This window comes from Heteronotia binoei, chromosome 2 (assembly GCF_032191835.1).
Source record: "Heteronotia binoei isolate CCM8104 ecotype False Entrance Well chromosome 2, APGP_CSIRO_Hbin_v1, whole genome shotgun sequence".
Classification (NCBI taxonomy): domain Eukaryota; kingdom Metazoa; phylum Chordata; class Lepidosauria; order Squamata; family Gekkonidae; genus Heteronotia; species Heteronotia binoei.
Genome location: NC_083224.1, coordinates 150,698,265 through 150,719,692, shown reverse-complemented (window position 1 = coordinate 150,719,692; position 21,428 = coordinate 150,698,265). Strand labels below are relative to the sequence as shown.

General features: G+C 40.2%; 1 protein-coding gene across 1 annotated transcript in view; it reads right to left on the bottom strand.

Moving 5' to 3' along the window:
- Positions 1-1,803: 1,803 nt before the first annotated feature.
- The window catches only part of CNN3 (calponin 3), a 31,054-nt gene continuing 11,429 nt past the window's right edge, over positions 1,804-21,428 (bottom strand). Inside the window, exons 2-7 of the mRNA XM_060232227.1 lie at positions 9,096-9,217; positions 7,816-7,882; positions 5,977-6,114; positions 5,415-5,531; positions 3,850-3,996; positions 1,804-2,948 (exon numbers count right to left, since the gene is read on the bottom strand). Coding sequence (XP_060088210.1) covers positions 2,601-2,948; positions 3,850-3,996; positions 5,415-5,531; positions 5,977-6,114; positions 7,816-7,882; positions 9,096-9,217 — 939 coding nt within the window. The 3' untranslated portion in view covers positions 1,804-2,600. The remainder of the gene's footprint in view (positions 2,949-3,849; positions 3,997-5,414; positions 5,532-5,976; positions 6,115-7,815; positions 7,883-9,095; positions 9,218-21,428) is intronic.

Genomic DNA, 21,428 nt, shown 5'->3' with positions numbered 1-21,428 from the left:
AGCCAGAGAAGCAGTGGGGCCTTGGGATGACAAACGAATCATGGGATTGCTAAAGGAAGATGGGGAGATGGCAGAGAAGCTCAAGGACTTTTTTGCTTCTGTGTTCACTGTGGAAAGTGTGGGGCATGTGGCAATGCCACAGCCACTATTTTCAGGAAGGGAATCTGAAGAATAGCCAATTTGAGGTAACCAGAGAATACTTTCTAGACTTACTGGGGAAATTAAAAGCCAGTAAGTCTCCAGGTCCCGATGGCATACACCTGAGAGTTCTGAAGGAACTCAGATGTGAGACAGTTGATCTACTAACCCATATATGTAATCCCTCACAAAATTCAGCCACTTTGCAAGAAGACTGGTGAGCAGCAAATGTGACCTCATTTTTTTAAAGGGATCTAGAGAGGAACCAGGAAATTACAGGCCAGTCAGCCTAACATCTGTCCCAGGCGAATTAGTAATCAAAGATAGAATAGTTAGGCTCATAGAGGAACAAAGCTGGTGGGAGGGAAAATCAGCATGGCTTCTTTAAAGGGAAGTCCTGCCTCACCAGTCTTTGGGAGTTCTTTGAGAAAGTAAACATGCATGTAGACAACAATGACCCAGTAGATACTGTGTACCTGGACTTTGAAAAGGCTTTTGACAAGATACCTCACCAAAGATGAGGTATCTTGGATATCATAAAGAGTCATGGATATCATACTATGGATATCATAAAGAGTCATGAGTATACATAACAATCATAGGATAAGAAAACAGGTTCTCTTATGGATTAAAAACTGGTTAAATGACAAAAAGCATGAGTAGGAATCAGTGGACAGTTCTCACAATGGAGGGAAGTAACCACTGGGGTCCCACGAGGATTGGTATTGGGGCTGATGCTATTTATTAAAATTATTTGGAAATAGGGAGAAATGTAGCAGCAAAGTTTGCAGATGACACAAAATGGTGAGGATTTCCTCAGATAGATTCAGGGAGGATTAGGTCTATCAGTGGCTACCAGTCATGGTGACTGAGGGGAACCTCCACATTCAGGTGCACTAATCCTCCAAATCCTAGAGCCAGAAGACCTTGGCCTCTATACCCTATTGTTGGCTGTCCAGAGGAACTGATTGGCTGCTGGACTAGATGGACTATTGCTCTGATCCAGCAAGATTCTTTTTATGGTCTTAACAGTGTGGACTGGGAGAAAAGTCTTTGAGCTTGTCTCCTCTCAGCAGTGAAAAGAAAAACAGGGAGGGACTGCTGTGTTCCTTTCTGTTATTTTTTAAAAACCCTTTCTTCCTTTGCCCTGTGGACCTCCTCATTCCTTTGAATGAGAAAGTGTCTTAGCCTGCCTGCTGCTAAATGCAAGGGAGGGAGGTTGTTCCATGTGCACATTCCCTAAGGTGAGGATTGGTAGTACAGGAGATGACAGGAGCAGAAGCCTATGTCCCCAGGCTACTGATGGCCAGGACAGATCCAAGCCCTGCCCTTGGCTTGCACCTAGCCACTGAAACTACACCTCTGTAGTATTGAGTGAGGGCAGCTGCCAGATGCACTTTGTGGGGGTGGGATTGTGTGAGTCTATCTTAATGCAGTCTTTTCTGCTGAATTCAGTGACACATGTGAGTATATACAATTGAGGGGCAGGTGCCTTCTCTAAGGGACCTTATTTCATATCTGCTACATTCAGCAACCTTCACACAGCTCCTCCCCACCCCCGCTGCTAATTCCCATCAGTGACCTGTTTAACATGTTTGCCAGAATATTAAGACAATTACTTCTGTCATTTGTATTTTCTATTTAATAACTCAGTTATCACATGCCTTCCAGAAAACAACATTTATTTATAAAAAATACAACAGGATCAGTTTATGATGAGAAATGTGGCAATAAATACAATTCAAAGAAAAGGCAATTCTACATGGATACATTATGGCACAGAAAATTTTAAAAAATTGCACCATCAAAACATGGGGACTTCTGTGGGCTCAGAACTTTGTATGAGCTCCCTTTAAAGAAAGTTAGCTCTTTCTATCAGTTTGGTCAATTTAGAAGTGGGAATGGAACACACACAATCACGAAAGCATATTTATCATGTCTAATGTAACCTCAAGCAAGCATGGAGGAAATTAAAACAAAACACCTTTTCAGTAATAAGCCACAACCACAGTTTTGGTGGCAAAGACCACAATCACCATTATGCACAAAAGTCTTTTACAGTCTTCCATAATAGAACTGTAAATAAAAATGGGTTTTTTTAAAAAATCAAGGCTTGATATGGTATGTAAAAATGCCTATTTCAGAACAAGATTGTAAAAAAATGCATAGTTTTTTTTTTTATTAAAAGACTTGGCTGTATAAGAGAACTCCCCTTCACAGTATTCCTTTTTACTTCATATGCAGTTATTGGTTATGCTGTAGACTGCAACTGTTACAGCACTAAAGGCAACTAGAGAAAGAAAGGGCAGAGAAAGGAAAAAGGAATGTTATGTAAGGCAATATTTACCTTAAGTACATGAGCATAATGTGTAAAGAAGATGGGTAACAATTCCACAAGGCTAGTTTCGTTTTTACTGAATAAAATAATAAACTAATACTGAACTTTTTTACTTGAGACAACCCTAATAATCAATGCCCTGGTCACTGTACTGACCATGGTAATCTCTCTGATAGTCATCTTGGTACTCGCCGTGATATTCATCTGGATACTCAGCCTGATAATCGCTGTCACTGATTTCAGACCCATTAGTTCCTGTTCCTTGGCTTCCATTATGAATAATGGGCTCTGTTGGTGCAGCACAATACTTAGGATCGTACACTTGTCGTCCAAGCCCATACACGCTCATCCCCTTCTGCGAAGCCACTTTGTTGGTGCCCATTTGTAGTGAAATTGTAGTGTTGTCCATGGGTTGTAATGTGAGCTTTTGGTCATAAATGTCTCGCCTGGTCCCTGGTGCAAGCATCCCTGCCTAAAAAGAAATGTTTATTTCAAAACAAATTTAATAGTATACAGATTTTCAATAACAATTGTGGCTAATAATGAACAATTAAGGGGGCAACATGGGTGAATTAAAATCTGCCAGACACTGACTAAGCTGCTCTGCTTGAAAAATAAAGTCTCCCAAACAAGTGCAAAAAGAGTATTTCTGCAAAAAAAACCCTAATAGTAATTCCAATAAGAAGATGCCATGGGCACATACTATGGATATCAACCTGTGCTTTAACAAATTAAAAAAATATCTTCATTTCCTTACCTAAGTAACTAAGGAAGGGAAGAAACCGCATAGGAGCTCTGCTGTTTGTTCTCCTTCACATTCTGAGTAAAAGGACCAGTTTTTAAAAACAATGCTCTTCATAGTGCTACTGGGGTCCCCCTTTCCTTGAGATCCAACTAAACATTTATTTGGACTTTGACAATTTACTTTGCTGCACTACGAAGGTCTCATCAGAACAATGGATAAGTTGTAACCTAACAGCAAACCTTCATTTGCTGCTACAGGACTGAGCCTCAGGCTTGCACACTTCCTTTGCCCTGCCTTCAGCCACCTAATGAATTACTCCCCTTTTCTGATTACACATTCTGACATTACACCTAAGCTGCTATTCCAAGATGAAAAAATACTTGTTTGCAAGGAAAACACAAACTACTGTTCAGTGACTTAAAGACTGATTTGCTATGTAAATGGAAATAATTCATTATCTGGCCCAGCAGAGGAGAGGGAATGTGCAAGTCCAAGGATCAATCGGGTTCATTTGTATAATTGCAGATTTTTTTTTCTGAAATGACTGTGGTATGCCTGTGCCAATAATGAAGGTGTAAAATGCAGTTTACAAAACCAGACTACAGATTACAGAATAATTTTCACTTACTTGACTGGCTCCTTTGTTAGTACCCATCTGCAAACTAATTGTTGTCTGGTCAAATGGTTTATCAGTTTGCATCTTTGGATCATAGAGATGTCTTCTAGTCCCATAGGCAGTCATACCTGCCTGACTGGCACACTTGTTGGTTCCCATCTGCAAAGACAGAGCATGTAAGAACAGTTGACTCCAGAGAATATGAGTCCCAGAATGAACGGGTTCTAAATAAAAAAAGACTTACAATGAATAAAGCAGATGAAGCCTGGTTTACAAATTACAATCACCACACAGTTGAAACAACATCTGAATGGCAGCTGACACTGCATAAGCTGGACACCTAGCCATGGACTGCTCCCACTGGTTTAGATCCAGTGGAAAAGTCTATGCAAGCTGTTGGCAGAGCAGCACTTTCCCTGCCTTCCAAAGCAGCCTAATGCTTCAGGGGGCAGCAGCAAAGGCAAATCAGATAAAAATGCTTCCTTCCTTCTTCCTCCACTGATGCAAGTTACTGGTTGCTTGGGAAGAGGAAGACGGGGAAATATCCACTTCTGCCAAATACTTCTATGAACTCTTCCACTGGATCCAACTCACAGTCTACAGGGAAGGAAGCTCTAAAAAAAAAATGTCAGGCAAGTAGCTTGGAAGCAAGCCAAGCAGAAGCCCCAGATTCTGTGTGGTGACTAATCCACTGAACTCTCACTGAAATAGATGGGAATTCAGCTAAGCGACAGAGAAACTTCTTTGGGCTATACTGATATCCCAGATTAAAAATCCCAAGATGTTTTATGTATTTAAAATTTTTAAAAGCTGATCTTTGTCTTTAATATAGGGAGCCAAGGGGACCAGTATGGTAATCAGTGGCATCCCAGAATACAGCACACAGGATAGACTGTCTAGGAATGTGTCTCATACCTACTATCGCTTCAAACCCACCAAAAATTTCCTTCCAAGCTGATCAGGAAAATGGCTGATAAATGTGTAAATAAACAGCAGTCTTTGCTGGATATCCGTGCTGTACTGTTTACCTTAAGCAGCTCATACCCAATTTAAATTAATGGTGGCACAAAACAAAATGTATGCTGTAATTAATTTTTTTTAATTTTTTGTCAATACATAATTTTTACAAGTTCAGTTTCTCTAGTGAAGGATGTATTTTCTGGCAAATAAAACTGGGCCAGCCTGCAACTTCTTTAGACTTGGAGTTTGCACCACAAAATGCGCATATTGTATAATATTAGGACTAGTTGTTAACACTGTGAGTTAGCTGCAACAAGTAGCGTAAATTTATTTCCCAAAGAATTTATTACTAAAGTGAAGAGGACTGACAATTTTTTTAAAAGGAATTTTGTGGCACCTTAAAGCTAAAGCACTTGTAGTTGTAAGAGAGAACTTTTCAAGGCATGGGTGTAGGAAAGGCCATAGATTAGTGTAGAGCATATTTTTTGCAGGCAGGTGCTGGTATCTGGTAAAAGGATTCCTGGTTAGCTGGGCTGGGAATGAGATATAAGAACCTCAGGTCCACTGCCCTTCAAAGTAGACAATGTGAGTTAGCATCTGTTTCATACTGTGCTTACCTGTAAGCCAATCACACTTTGCCCCGCCTTAAGTTTCCCTGCATCAAAACTCCTTGCTTGTTTTTCTGCATATTTTACTCCAATGTCGATTGTAGTATGAAAACCTTTGGTTTTTGCCTAGAGAAATCATAATATAACAGTATTTTGAGTATATATGTCTGCCACTGTAACATCTTGACATGAACATACCAAATAAACTCTGCCTTTTGACTGTTCTTCATTTAACAACTCTAAACCAAGGTTCTTTTATAAACAGGGGCGCAATCCTTAATTGTGTATAGTTTGGGCAGCTAGTTAGTTGGTGACAGCTGATCTCTGAGCGGGAGTTAAGCTTGGTTTTCATTTCACCCATGTCTGATTTAAAACAGCTGTTATTTGGGTATAGATTCACTTCAAGATACTATGGAAGGGAAGGATCATCTTGTGGAATAAAAGAGGTAACTGTAAAGCATTTTCCATTCTTTATTGCAATGTGCTATAACATTGTTAATAACAATAGTCATAATAATACTCATAAGTAGCTCACTTATGCTTTGGTCTCCATATGTCAACAACTACTTACCAGACCTGCTAGTGCCACCAGCGACGTCTGAACCTGGGTCATATTTCCATTCTCAAAGAGATCATTTGCTTCAAAAATATCATGTGGTTTCATGCCATATTGTTGTATGGCCTTGATAAAATTTCCAATGTTCTCCAGCTAAAATGAAACAAACACAGGAAGCAATGTTCTTAGGAATTGTTAGTATTTCAGCTTGGATGTGCTTACTTAGACTTCTATCAGGTTTCTATTACATATGGCTGTGTAGAATGCATACTTAAGCCCTTAGGTTCAATCTGTTTATTTTTACCATGAGAGGATAGAATCCCCTCCTTTCAAACAGCCTTCACATATGGCATGACTGAGTCCAAGGTGCTGGTGGTCTTAACACTTTAGTTTTGTTTTGCCTATTTCAAATATTTATATTTCCCCTCATAACAAAAACATTCTTGAGGAGGCTTAAAAGTTTGTGAGGTTCACTAGTAACATGGCCAGCCTGTCCACTAGGCAAACTAGGTGGTTGCCTAGGGAGCTGGCAGGGTGGGGATGCTGAAATCAGCCCTCCCCATGACCTAGACAAATGGCTAGTTTGCCTCTTCCTCCGCCAACCCCTTCCCCTCCTCCGCAGCTTGCCTGCCTCGCTTCCTCCTCATTGCTTCCCTCTTCCTTCGCCCGCCTCCTCCCCATTGCTTCCCTCATTGTTGCTTCCCTGCTCGTCTGCTTCCCTCTCCGCCCAACCCTCCCTGTCGCTTCCCACTTCGTCCGCCCGCCCTGCCTCCTCCCCATCGCTTCACTGTTTGTCCACCCATCGCTTCCCTCCCCTTTGCTTTCCTGTTCGTCTGCCTGTCCTGCCCCCTCCCTGTTGCTTCCCTCTTCATCTGCCTGCCTGTCCCGTCTGCTCCCTGTTGCTTCTCTCTCCTTCCCATTGCTTCTCCTCTTTGCCTGCCATGTGGGCAGCAGGGCGTCACACTGCAGGGGGGCACCATAGAGGTAAGTAGTAAGTCTGCCTGGGGTGCCATGTGCCCCAAGGCCGGCCCTGACTGGTAACTACACTACAACAATCCCTTTATTACCCTGACTGGTAACTACACTACAACAATCCCTCTATTCTCTACAATTGTTTATATCCACATTTATTCAAAGCATAAGACAAACTTTCCTCATGATTATTTCCATGATCTGTCCTGCTGCAGTACCTATTTGCAGCTTCATAGTGTTGGCCAGAGACTGTATTACGAGAGACCTACTCTCTCTTAATTATGCCCTAGGTGCTATTTTGTGCAAGTATACCACTCTAATAATAGTAAAACCCCTTCTAAGTCCTTTTAAGTCAATAGGCTTACAAGGGCTCTGCTTAGGATTGCACTGTGAGAGTACTGGAAGCCAGAGGGGTCAAACATTTAAGGGGGAGAGAGCAGTTTGTTTTTGTACTTCAGTACAAAGTGTCAGATTCCCTGGGCTATGAACAATTTAATGTGTGCATAGCTCTAACAAAGGAAAGGGGGGGGGGAGGGACATGTGCCAAGAGGTAGAGATTTCTCTAAGCCTGAGAAAGTCCTAAACAAAGCTGCCAGTTCGCTAATTCCTACAAGCAATGCTTACCTCCTTGATATCCTACTCTCACACACAAACCCCAGGTGCAGCACCTTCAGTGGTATTCTATCAAAAAAGAAAACATTTCCCACTATTTGACCATTAAATGCTACTTTACCCTAACTGATGAACAATTTCTGCTTGACAATATACAATTGATAAATGTCCTCACTGTACATTTTCATTTATATATTTTCTTTCCTTCAAAGCAAAATCTTCCAACAACTATATGCAACATATTATTTAAATAGCTGTTTTGTTGTTTACCTGATGCCAGTTTAGTTTGGACTGATTAATTTTTTTTATAGATCCTGGCTGCAATTTGTTGATGAGCCTGCAAAATCAATAAAATAAAAGTTTTTAATGCAGTTATTTTAATAATTTTGTAGCACATCTTGGGCCCAAATTTATTTACTTGTTATTTAATTATATCCTGCTTCTTTGTGCAAAAGAACACTCTAGCTGGCCGAACACCCTACTTTAATGCAAACATCAAATCATTAAACATTAATTAACAAAACAGTAGCAACTTTCATGTTCTTTTACAGGCAGGCAGCTAACTAGATCAAAATATCTTATTTGTTTATATTAACAGTTTATATTAGGAACAGTTTATATCCTTAGGAGAATAGCAGCCCTTTCCCTCAACTGTACTGCTTCAGTGTGCATCTGAATGGTTGTTGACGTGAAAGCTCACACATGAAGATGGGGGAAACTTCCCTCCATGTGGAAAACATCAGGGAAAAGGTTTCCAGCTTTTCTTGAAATACTATTTTTCTACATGCATTTCATGGAGGAGAATGAAAACATACAATCACATGCAGCGAAGTGGGGGAAAAAAAGTCTTGTCACTTCATTGTGAAAATATATAACATCTAAGAGATTAGCACCAAACCAATTTCTGATTGTTTTAATTGTAGAATCTGTGATGTTATAATATGTATTGTTTTAATTGTTGTTGTGATTTTATACTGTGAGCCGCCCTGAGCCTGCTTTGGCGGGGAGGGCGGGATATAAATCAAATCAAATAAATAACTTGTATTGACTGTATTAATCAGCCTTTGGGTGCTGGAGAATTTTACAGGTGGCCACCATACAAACTACAAAAATCTTCAGAAAACTATGTTTAAACCTCCTGCATTATTAACTGGGGGTGGGGGTGGGGGTGGGGACTGGCTTGCATCCAAGGCTCAGTTCATTCCAACTGGGCTCTGTAAGAAGTTCCTGGTGGACTGTCCCTTTGTTGCTGTATTACCTATTGATCTCTAACTGGTAGTCTGATAATCATAACTGGGTTGCACCAGTCACATCACTCATGTATTTGAGTTTTTTTAAAAAAGAGAAGCAGTAAGAGTAACATTAGAAAAATGTGTAGAAGACCTATTGATGGGTGAAGCCCTGTACAACAATCCACACATGTTACCATTCCCTCTTCCCGTGCTGAAGACTGATTAAATAGGGATCATGGATCACAAGGATTGAACATTATGCTTTAGAAATGGAGGAAAACAGCCCACAATGAAAGGAAAGGAAATTATGCTGCTCACTCGCATAGGATGATGCCATCCTTTAAGCCCAGCTGGAAGTTTGCACCAATGCTCATTCCAGTAACTTCCTCAATCCAGTTGCGAAGATCTTCCTCTATCTGTGGATCATATTTTAAAGCAATCTGCAATACAAAATAAAATGACTTCAACATCCTCCTGTTCAAGTTTTGATTAAAAACAATTTTACATTTGACTGGGAAGGATAGTTTATGAAAGCATCTATTCCTGTGCTACCTCAGGCATCAGTTACACTGATTTGCAAATATTCTCACATTCTGACATGTTACTGTTTTATGGTTTCTCACACTAATGCAACACAGATCAAAGGTTTTCTGAATTTCTTAATTTTACTATTCTGCTATTGTTTTTTAACTTTGTACCACTTGGCATTCCAAACCCCACCAGCTATATGTGTCTCTGCTTACTGTACCTCATTCCTTGTCTGAAGAAGTGTGCATGCACACGAAAGCTTACGTTCTGAATAAAACTGCATTGGTCTTAAAGGTGCAATTGATTCCTATTTTGCAAATATTAAATCACTGAAGTTTCAGACCACATATGGTAATTTCTTAGCTGTTTTAAATAAACCACAGAGTCTCTTAAAATATTCAGGACCATGATATGATGTGTGCTTAGTGGTACGCAAGCGTTCTACCCACAATATAGCAAGCTGTATCTTGTCCTTATGAAAGGACACGGGGGATGGAGGGAAATCAAGGGCACAATAAAAGGATTCATTTTGTAAATCCTTGTAAATTCAATGCATTTTACATCACAGTGTAACCCTGAGTGCTCAAAAGTCAAGGTCTCATTCTATTACATTTATTTACTCACAGGTAAATTGTTCTTAGGATTGCAGTCATATGCTTTTAAGGAATTTTCTGTAACATTTCTCAAGCAAATTTCTGTGCTTTACCCCCCCCCCCCTTTTTTTAAAGACTGACAACTACTTACTGGAAAATGGATTTCTGATTTTGAACATAATCCAGTTGTGAAATAGCCACTACTATTCTTGTATATTATACTGTGAGTCACTTAAGCAGATCCCATGCAGATGCTGGACTGATCCATAACATACAAATCAGCTTTTTAGACCGCACAGTCTCAGCACTATAGTAACTGTAAACAATGAAGTACAAAAAATTCTTTGAAACATTGTAAACCGTTTCCTTATTATATTGTGCAGTTTTTGCCAGGCATTGTCAAAGTAAGTCTTGGGTACAAAAAGGAATAAAAACAGGGTTATCTGAAGTAAGATATAGTGGACAATGCAATTACAAGATACCAAGGCCTGTGTGTTCATTGTTATAAGAAAGTGTTCCCCAATTTTAAGAAGGGGCATGAAAGCAAGGCAAGAATAAATTAGCCTAAGAATTCAGTAGATGAAGCTAAAATCTGAGATGCTTGTGCTAGGCATGCAATGTCCATCTGTAATTATCGGCTTGAGATCAGGAATAACAGCAACTAAGGGGATGACATATGAATTTGAGTCTGATCGCTGCTGTGAACTCATCACACTAGTCTCTGTTCATTCCTCTGTAATGCAAGCATAATAATACTCCAAAGATTTGTAAGGAACATGGTGAAAATCCTAATTTTTGTTAGAAAAATCAAAGATTGTCTCCCCAGATTGGTATTCTCTTCAGATGACACAGATACGAAAGCTGATGAAATTGCACTGAAAGACAATATTCTGAAAGAGGATTCACCTGTCACCCACAAAATCTACTTCTAGATCCCCCTCCCCAATTAATATTTGTAGATGAATTACAACAATGCCAAGTTAAAATGTAGATGTGCTGGGGGAGATCTTCTCTAGCATGAGCAGAGCTGTGCTAGGCAGTGAATAATTTTCCTGCCTCCCACTGCTGCTGCAGCCTTCTGTGCTACCCCTCACAACTATGCTGGTATATCCATGTGACTGGGGGTGGGGGTGGTCAGGGATTCCCTGGAAACAGCATGGAGGAAAAGTAAGCTGTGTGCCTACTGCGGAAGTGCCAAAATCACTCCCTTTGATTACTTAATTGCCCTTCGCCAGTAGAAAAGGAGGTTAGGATTTAATCCAGCATCATCCTTCAGTGTTACCCTAAAGCAGTAGCCTTTTAAGGTTAATTCACTTTTTGATGCTACTGCTCTTGTGATATCCTTCATGTTAAAAAAAAATGCACACCATCATCTTTTAGTACAAGGATCAAGCAGCCAATCCACATTATTCACAGTGGGGGGGGGGGGGGAATGCTAGTAAATGCCTGACTCTTCCTTGTCAGATACTTTATCTGTGTAGGAAAATGTCACATACATAGCAGAAGAGTAACAGAAGATGTTATGTAAGACAAGAGATGGACAAGATTTTTCTGATCTACCACTGTCCATGACATTCACTCTCATTTCTATCTCACTAACATCTCTAGGCATATGGGCTTCAGTGCTTCAAAAACACGCAAAACTTGCTTAACAAGAGAGAATAGTGAGTTTATTATGGGCAAAATTAATGTCTTCACAAAGGGCAGCAAACGCTCTATCATGTCTCCCTCAACTCTGAAATGTTTCCCTCCAGCCTAATACTGCACAGAACTGACAATAAATAAAAATGCCCTTTAATTAAGCTGATTTAGAGATGTGTGCAATAGCAGACTATAAAAGGTGTTCTACTTTACTTATACATACAAGCATATGAACTTCAGCAGCTATTACAATGATTTACAAAAACTTTTTCTATCACACAAGACACTAGGCACACAAGACACACAATACCAATTCCTCTGCTACATTTCTTTCTGGCTTATTGTATTTATCACCAAACAAGCTTCAAACACAAAGTGAGTCTCTGCTCATTCACTTGCATCATTTCTCATATTTAAAGACAAGACAGAATTTTAAATGATTCATCATCTTCCAGAGGACCGCCCTGTTAACAAAGGAATATATTTAACACCTTCAAGAGTTTGTAGCTCCTTAACATATCTTATAGCTAGACAGCAGAGCTGCTTAAAAAGAATATTTCCTTCCCTTTTCCTTTGAATTTAGTGATTCTGATCTACATTAGTAACTGTGATCAAGAGAAAGAGAGAAGACTGCTATTCATAAAGTAACAGGAACAATGCGATAGGATAAGATATTGTGAGCATTTGCCAAGGGTTTCCTAAGTTCAGGAACTCTATGTTATAGACTGAGCCAATATTTTAAAGTAATTTACAATATACTTTGGTTGTACAGTGTTGCTGTGAGATGTGGCAAAGTATTTTCTTGGACACAGCATCTAACACAAATGCTTTATTTTTAGCATTCAATAGTGAGTCAACATGGCTGAAAAATCTGGATCTGTTTCGATACCATCTTAAAATTATGAAGATTAATTATGCAAGTTAGATGGTCATCCTATGTTTGATAGTAAATCCCACTGATCTCAGTAAAGTGTGATTTGAAAGTGGAGGATTAGGCTGCCCATGCAGTTTTTAAAATACTGCTTTCTACTACTCTGCGTCAGAAGCTGCTAGAAAAATAGATTGCATTCCTGTCTTTTCTAGGTTCCTTGTAGGATTACAGCAAAATCACCCTCTCTTTTCTCTTCATGCTGTTGCTGTGCTAGTATGACATAGTTCTGCCTGTGCATACCACTGCAGCGAGACACTGTACCACAGCAGGAGCTGTCTCCACTCATGTGTTCTTGTTCAGTGGAAAGCAGTCTGAGCATGCTGGGCCCAAGTAATGTTCAACTCCTATCAAAAGCTGCTCTGCAACCGGCACTCCATGTGTCTGGAGATCAAGAATGTACCCATAGTCAATGCATGCCAATCCTGTCCATGATCTGCCACACAACAGACTCAAGATTAGTCTCCCATCTGTAAAAGTGCATGATATGGTATGTCTCTATATGGATTTGAGGGTCCCCCCCCCCCCAGCTGGGGACTTTTTTAATAATACAAAGATATAATTAATAGATCATGTCATCACAAGAAGCATTTCAGACAGAGGGGGAGAAAGAATGTTGGCTGTTGAACTGGAGTGCAGAAAAGGGTGACGAATGTTTGTCTTCAGAGCATTGTGGCCAAGGAATGTAATCAATTCTGTCATTTCTGCAAAGTCAACTCCCCCATTTACTTTCGCAACCTTCATGCACATTTGATGTTTTCATAACTAGAACTGACTATTCAAGGCCCTGAAATGCTTCTATCCTCTCCTTGCTCCAATAACCAAGGATCAGCCTTATGGCAATTTTACTGAGTTCTCTCACAAATATTTGCTTTGGATTAAAACATATGGATAGAGGGGCCAGGCAATGTGTGATTTGTAAAGAAGCTTTAAAAATGTTCTCCACAGCAGGAAAGACTGAGGTGTCTCAAGCAGACTTGCAGGGCTTATCTGAAAAGACTTAGGCAAACAAGTAACAAATAACTTGCCTTATGAGCAGCTCTAGTTAGTTATTTTGTTAGCTCAGACTCAAATGCTCTGTCATCTCCAGTACTTCAACAGTAATCACTATACTTCAGTTAGGTATTTTGTTGACAGCCCAGAAAACAGACAGGCTGCTGTTGGAGGCTACATGAACCTTGGTTTGTCTGAATCAAGGAGAATGAATGATGGCAATTCAGTGAAGGGTTACAGCATGTGGCAGAACACGACACAGCAATCTGAAGGTGATCAAGGTATGCAAACCAGGAACGCTACCTGAATAAATTAAATCCTTTTGACTTAACTCTAATAGCAGTAAGCAGGTCAATCCCAAATGACATTACACTTGGCATGGCAATGTATAGGGAGGACAGTATATGCTACATGGGGAGAGGGGAGAATTCAGCTTCCAGAGAATCCAACTTTACACAAAATTTTACAATGAGTTTTTGGCCTACAAAAAGACACGTGGGGGGAAAAAAATAGGCAATGTTTAAAAGCAGTGGTGTGCTGAACAATGTGAGCTCCTGCTGCAACGTCAGAATCCACTGTTTGCACCACTGCAGTTGAAACAGGTCTATAAGATACATTGAGTGATACCAGACGGCCGGAAATGGGGCGCCCCAGAGCTTTCGGACGGCACTCAGAAAAGGGGCAGGCCATGGGTGCCCAGGGAGCATCTGGAACGCTCTTGCATTCCGTCTGTGGCTCCCTGGGCACTCTCTGGGTGCCTCCTGGCTTTCCAGACGGCCAGGGAGACACCTCAGAGGCGCCCCAGCGAAAAGTGACCACTTTGAAAGTGGTGCCTTTTTGAGCCGGCTTCCAGCAAGCCGGGGATGGGATGGGAGGCAGATGTGCACATGTGGATGCACTTTTTTGGTCTCCTGTCCCCCGGGCGGCTTTAAACGCCTATCTGGTATCATCCATTCTGTTGCATTTATATGGCCCTTTCCCTAAATCAAAGAATCCTAAAATGCTGTAATCTACTTTAGTCTCGCTTATCCCTTCTCAGTAAGGCTTGTTCTTTTATATGTTTAACAATTCTAGCCTCAAATCTGTTTTTCAAAAATTTACCAGGCACAGATGTCAGTTCTAGAAGCCTTAAGAATTTCCGGATCCTTCTTTAAAAACTTTTCCCACTCTTGGCACTGTTGATCCTTTTAAAGCCAGAAATACCAAGGACTGATTACTTGCAAAGCATATGTGTTATGTAAGCATAGGTTTGGCCCAGATATACAAGTTTACAAGTTGCAAGACTAGAATCAGTAGCTAGTCACATTTGGGAAAATAAGGCTCACCATACAACATTTATACCTTTCTAAACCCATTGTCTTCAATGGAGATTGAAGGGCATAATTGCTTTGGATGGCATGTTAAAAAAACAAGGAAGTAAAATTAAAGATTCTAAACACCAAGTTAAAGTGTCTGCTTATTAATTTTATACATATATAGAGTAGACAAGTCTGTTATAAAGAATTCTCATCAGCTTTTAATTAAATGACTTAATAAGAAAAAAAGCAGTTCTGATACATGGTTTTTACCACTATGCTGTGGAAGCAGCCATAAAACTCAAACTTTTCTTGGGGACAAAGGGAATGAATGGGGGTTTATAGTATTTTGTATGTTTTTAAACCTGGAATTATAAACTGTCTTAAGCCACATGAGAAAGGTGGCATATAAATATTTTAATAAATACAATAAATAAAAGGAATAACTGACTAGAGAGCAAAATAATCAAATACACAGGTAATTTTTTATTTTAAAAACATACACTGACAGCATAATAACTGTGTATCTGAATCAGTAAATGGAATATGATGTCAAATCTGCCATTTTTATTTTTAATGAGAATTCCTTTCAAAAGGAAAAGGAGAAGATGGGGATTTAGAAATTCAAAGAACAGCTGTGATGTGCAAGGACAGATATGCAGGTCTTTCATGAGTAGGGAGGTCACTTCCAAACACACACACACACTCCAGGAAACAAAATTGAACTTTCTATATCGAATTACACATAGTGCTGTTAAAGCTAACCCAAAGAATCAGACTGCCAGTTGTAATTAATAAGCTAAACTGGATTCTGACTTTCTGAAACAATATTCCGCAATATGAACACTGTAATTTTGTATTCTGAATGGCTACAATCAAATCAAACAAAACTATAGACACATGGCTTATAACCTGGCAGAAACAATCCATAAATTATGAAGCCACAGCAACTTCTCCTGGTGCTGCTCACACTGCTGAACAGGCAAGTCTTGTTTTAAACCGAAAAAAGCAGTGGAATTTCCATGTTTTATTTGACATGGGTATGTAGCATTAGTTTAGGTACAGTATGTGCTCATGTCCTGATCACACATGCACTCTGCAGCACATTAAATACTGGAAAGATACACTGCACTTCTTATTAAAGGTAGTCAGAGTGTTGACATGGTTTTTATCCTGGCAAAAGACAAGATTTGAATAGCTTCTCATAAACAGAAAGCTTCTCACCACACCCCCAAGAGGAGTCCTCGAACTAGACAAATGTGACCTTACAACACCCGATGAGTGAAGCAAACAATGACTTCCAGGTACTAGGTAACACAACCTGACTTGATTTTTATGAATTCCATACCTACCAGTAACATATTTGTTCCCATAATGTTGCTCCTTTTTTATTTTAGTATCAGTGAGAGAGCTGCAAAACTCAAAGATAGTTCATTGTTTTATGATTTAAACTTGTTTAAATGCTCAAAACGGTTTGCTTCATTATCTCAGTAATCCTTGCAACAATCTGGCATAATCACCACAAAGAGGATCATAAGAACACAAGACAAGACCTGTTGGACCAGATGAGTGGTCCATCTAGTCTAGCATTCTGTTTCACACGTTGGCTGACCAGTTGCCCTAGTGATTCAGAGTTCAGTGGAAGAATATATGCTTGCAAGTTGAATCAATCCTTGACATCTCCAATTAGAAGTCTGCATGATATGAAATACTTCAGTTAGAGACTCTGGAAAGAGGCTTTCAGCTTGACTGACTCATCAAAGAATATAACATAGTGTCTTACGAGAATATTACTATGCCTGACAGAAGAAAGTTTGAGCCTAGGCAACCTAGCTCACAGTTTCTTGTTCTAACCACTACACTACAAACTCCCTCATTAATGTAAATGAAATTAAAGCTATCTCTTAAGAAGCTACACAAAGAACTTATCGGAGATCTGTAGAAGTTATGTGCTGTGAGAAACCTGGACTTGTTTAGACTGAGCTCCCCCTACTCCATAAAAAAGATTGGTTGGATTATTCACTGTGATACAAATGCATACAGTTCCAATTAGCGTATGACAGTTAAATAACTAGAGGCTGCAGAAAGAGAAGCAATTACCTGATGCCACATGGTTTGTTCATTACCTAGCTGTTCAAGTTAACATACTTCACACTGTCTGTTTATATCTTTAAATATGGGGGAAAGTATTTTCTTTTCTTTTAAAAAAACTTTAAGATCACAAATCCTTGTATGCCACAGCAAAACATCAAACCTACATGAATCCAGACTATACTATTCACAGTAGAGAAGGTCTGCCTTGCATCCTGCTTGATGTCCCCATCTAGTGCTCCATGCCAAGTTATGTCCCAGGGAAAGTTCATGTCTTATTAAAAAGACACTAACTGTCCTGCAGACATCAAAAGCAATTGTCCCCATACTTCAAGCAGCAGAATGAATAAAATGTTCTCTTAAATAGACACAGTATGCTCTTGGTTTCACTCTCATCTCAGTTCTATTTTACTTTCTTAACATACATGTAATCATACAAGTCAGTACAAGCCAACGGCAGCATAGCTGCAGTGAAGACAAACCAAAATACAACAAATAATTAGAATGAACTGATGCATTCGCATACCCACACATTTCTAATTGTGAGTAAGCTCTGGACATTACCTTATATATATACAAAAGCCTTGTGTGCTGGCATTTTCCAGCTCTCCTATTGGCTGTGGTGCCTACCACATCAGCCATTGGCACCTCAGCTGCCATTCAACTGTACTTATCTCCCATTGGTTCAGTCCACTCCTCTCTCCTGACTGCTGGGAAAGCTGTTAGGCAGTGGCTTTTGCTATGCAACCAAGCATACTTTTATCAGTAAAAGTCAACCAACAGGTGGAAGAAGGCAGCCCTTTCCAAGCCTGGCCTTTGAGGGAGAACTCATTGGGCTCATTCCTGACTACAGCTGCAAGCTCCAAGTTGGTGGGAAATTCCTGAAGATTTTGTAATGTAGTCTAAGAAAGCCAGAGTTGGGTAGGAGAGAGCCCTTAGCTGAATATAATGCCATAGAGTCCATCCTCCAAAGCAGTTATTTTCTCCAGGGAGAGACAGATCAGTTTTCTGGAGTTCAGTTGTGAACAGGAAATCTTCAGGCTCCACTTGGATGTTGGAAACCATAGGCCTGACAAGCAGCAGTCCCTTATGACCGCCAGTGTGATGTGCCAGTTAACGTTTCAGAGCAGGTTCTGCCAGACCCCGGTTCTTGCTGTGGAAGCTGACTGGGGGATTTGGACCAGTCACAGACTTTCAGCCTAATCTACCTTACAGGGTTGTTATGCAGGTCAAAGGGGGGAGAGGAAACTGATGTAAGCTGCTTTGGTCCACACTGTGGAGAATGACTGTACTTTTCCTAGGTAGAGGCTGCAGGGAGAAGGGAGAGATGGAAAGCTGAAGTCGGATCAGTTCCCCTCCTTGAGGTGCATACTCTATGGTATACCATAACACAACCATGCCAGACCAAAAAACCCACAAACAAATCACACCACAAGCACATACTGATACTAAATGCTGCAAGGCTGAATATGACAGGACATGGTGGCAACATTGCACTGCAAACAAAAGGAATGCTCAGCTTCACTGTCTGTGTGAATGTCATCATGCCCCCCTGTATTCCCGATAATTATTCTTCCTCCTTTCCATTCTAGGCCTGTTTCAGGGCTTTGAGACACCACAGACATGGGGACACACACACACACTCATGCGGGGGTGGGGAAGTGGGAAGCCAGCATCTGTTTCAACAGCAGGGTGGGTGGGAAGACAGCGACGGTGCAGTGTGAGTGAATGTCATGGGTGGGGGAAGTAGTGGAATGCCAAGGGTGCAGGGGTAGTTGAGAGGAAGAGGTACTTGGGAGGGGGTTGGTAGATGGAGGAGGGGTGAGAAGTTGGGGAGTGGGCATCTGCCCAGAGCCTCTTTCTAGAGCCCATTGTGTTTTTCTCCACAATGGGCCTTATTCCTAAATAATATTACATATTTTAGTAACATTCTGGTAGGCTAGATAAAAAATAAAATAACTCTAGACTACTTCAAGATTTTCAGTAGATTACAAATTCTTGCTTATTTCTTATTAAATATTTCCTGGAATATTCCACAAAATTTTTGGTACATTCCCAAAACCAAAGAGAAATCTCAGTGATTTCAACAGATATAGTATAGATTTTCAATTATGTAGGCTTCTTTTTCTCTGAAATTAACATATCTAGGAAGAGAGATAAGAGCAGATATAGCTAACTATAGGGCTCCTGGTTATTTTGGCAATCTGATTATAGCTTAGGTTATATTGAACAGCACACACACCTCCTAAGAAAATGAATCTCAAAAATTTAAAATGACAAGGTTTGTTGATAGCAACTGCCTGATCCAAAAGAAAACAGGATAATATAATGTAAGGAAACGAAAGTGCAAAAGATGCTTGAATGATGCTGTCAGTGAAATGACACTACTTTGCACAATTCTGCAGGTTCTCTTCATCTCCAAGCCCCACCATCAAACATATTATTTAGATACCAAAGAAAAATACTTGTTTACCGGCAGCTGTACAGAAAACATGCAAACTGCAAAACATAACTCAAAGTCTCCCAGAAAAGTTCACAGTAAATCTATGCATATTTTTAGGACTTTTGTCTACAGAAGTCAGTGGAATTTATCTCAGTTCGGAAGTAAATGCAACAAAGATGTTTTGCATTCCTGCCAACAATTCACAATTGGCAGCTACCATGGAGAGTGTCTATTTCTGATACCATATATAATTAGTTCATTATAACTGTGCACCAATATATACCCCAAGAATGTAACTAGTCACTTTCAGGTTAGATTACTGGAAACCATTATATGTGGAGCTGTCTTTTAAGACAATGCAAAAACTTCAGTTGGTCTGAAATGCTGAAGGGAAGTTTGCAGTTAAGTATGGATTCCAGACCCCATGTTACATCAGTCCTTAACAGTCTGCCTTGGTTGCTTGTGCACTCCTGAGCCCAGTTATATTTCTCATCTTTAAAGCTCAAAATGGCCTGGGACTTGGGTATTTGGAGAACCATCTGCTCCTATACAAACTTGCCCCAGTAATACACCCTTCTTCAGAGACCATTTTGTGATGCCCTTGCATCTGGAAACAAGGGAAGTGGTCCCAAATAAACAGGCCCTCTCAGCTGTGATACCTCACTTATAGAATGCCCTATCCCAAAAGTTCAGCTGGCACCTATTGGTTTTCTTGTGCCAGGTCAAGGCTTTATTTATTGAAGTCTTAAACCAGGAGGCATATTTATTTAAAAGATTTCTATGCCACCTGTCCAGGGAACCTGCCTGAGCCCCTACTGGGCTGCCATAAATGCCTGCTGTGATACATTCACCTTAATAATGCATATGAATTTATATATACACCTCTTCACTAAGTATTGATCTACTATCTTCATGGATTCCTCCTTCTCTCTCCTTTTGCACATTACAATCTGGTTCAACTTTAAATCCACTGCTCCACAGTTTCATATGGAGCAGAAAATATCCATTATAACATACAACTACCACATTTAATGTAGGCACTGAAACCTTAAGAAACAAAGCCCACAGCAATTTGAGCAGCTAGCCTATTACTAAACTCCAGGACACTTAAATTCCTTCTACATATGGGTCCAGCTGGAGTTTCACACTGTCTTGGGATAGAAAGTAATTGAGGAAAACAGATGACGTAGGAACTTCCACATGCAGTTAACAAATGTTTAACCGCATTTGCCTGCCATCCCTATGATGTAGTACAGTAACAGAGAGAAGAGACAGTTATTCGAAAAACTCTGCTACTTGATCACACAACATTACCTCACCATTTCCTCTGAAAAAAGCATTTGGGATTTATAAGGAAGTACCATCTAATTTGCAATATAAGAGACCTATAAAGCCTTCTACCATGATGTCAGATTAATTTGTTTACCACAAGGAGAATTTTAATTCATGAAAACACGAAGGCTGGAATTCCTTTCAGAATGGAAAAAAAACCTGAAACTTTGCACAATGTCTATTTTTAAAAGCTATTAATCTTTTACCATTCCCCCACCTTTCACCTTAGTTTTCTGTTTCTAGCTTTATTTTCACCAGTATTACAGTTTCTTCATGTGGCTGGATCCATGTTTTGTGTACCATTTCAGATTTGTTTTATAAATTATGTATGCTAGAATAATAAAATTTATAACACATCTGGGTTTACAAGGGGGCATAACTTTGTTTGAAATACCATAGCTTCAATGTCTACTCGTTTATTACCACCTAACACTATGACCTCGGCCATACTACCCCAAACATCCCAATTCCTATCTTTTCCATTTGATTGAAATTACAGACCGGTTGGGAAGGGACCATGATACTTCTGTACACTAAGAGTGATGGGGGAAGGCAAAGTGGAAAGGGTAGGGTAGGTTCAGCTCAGTCCCCCTTGCCACCCTCATCCCAATAAGTGACTGCCCTGGATGTGCCATGGCTGCTTTTGAGACTGGCAAGCTGAGACAGCTAAGGGAAGGAGGATCCTTCCCTGGCTCCATTGCCAACTTGCAGGTAGCAGCAGCTGGACTTGGCTATGGCCAGGTGCAAAATGGCATTTGGATTGGTCAGAAGAGATGGGGCTTCAGTTGGGTCCACTTCCCTGGTATT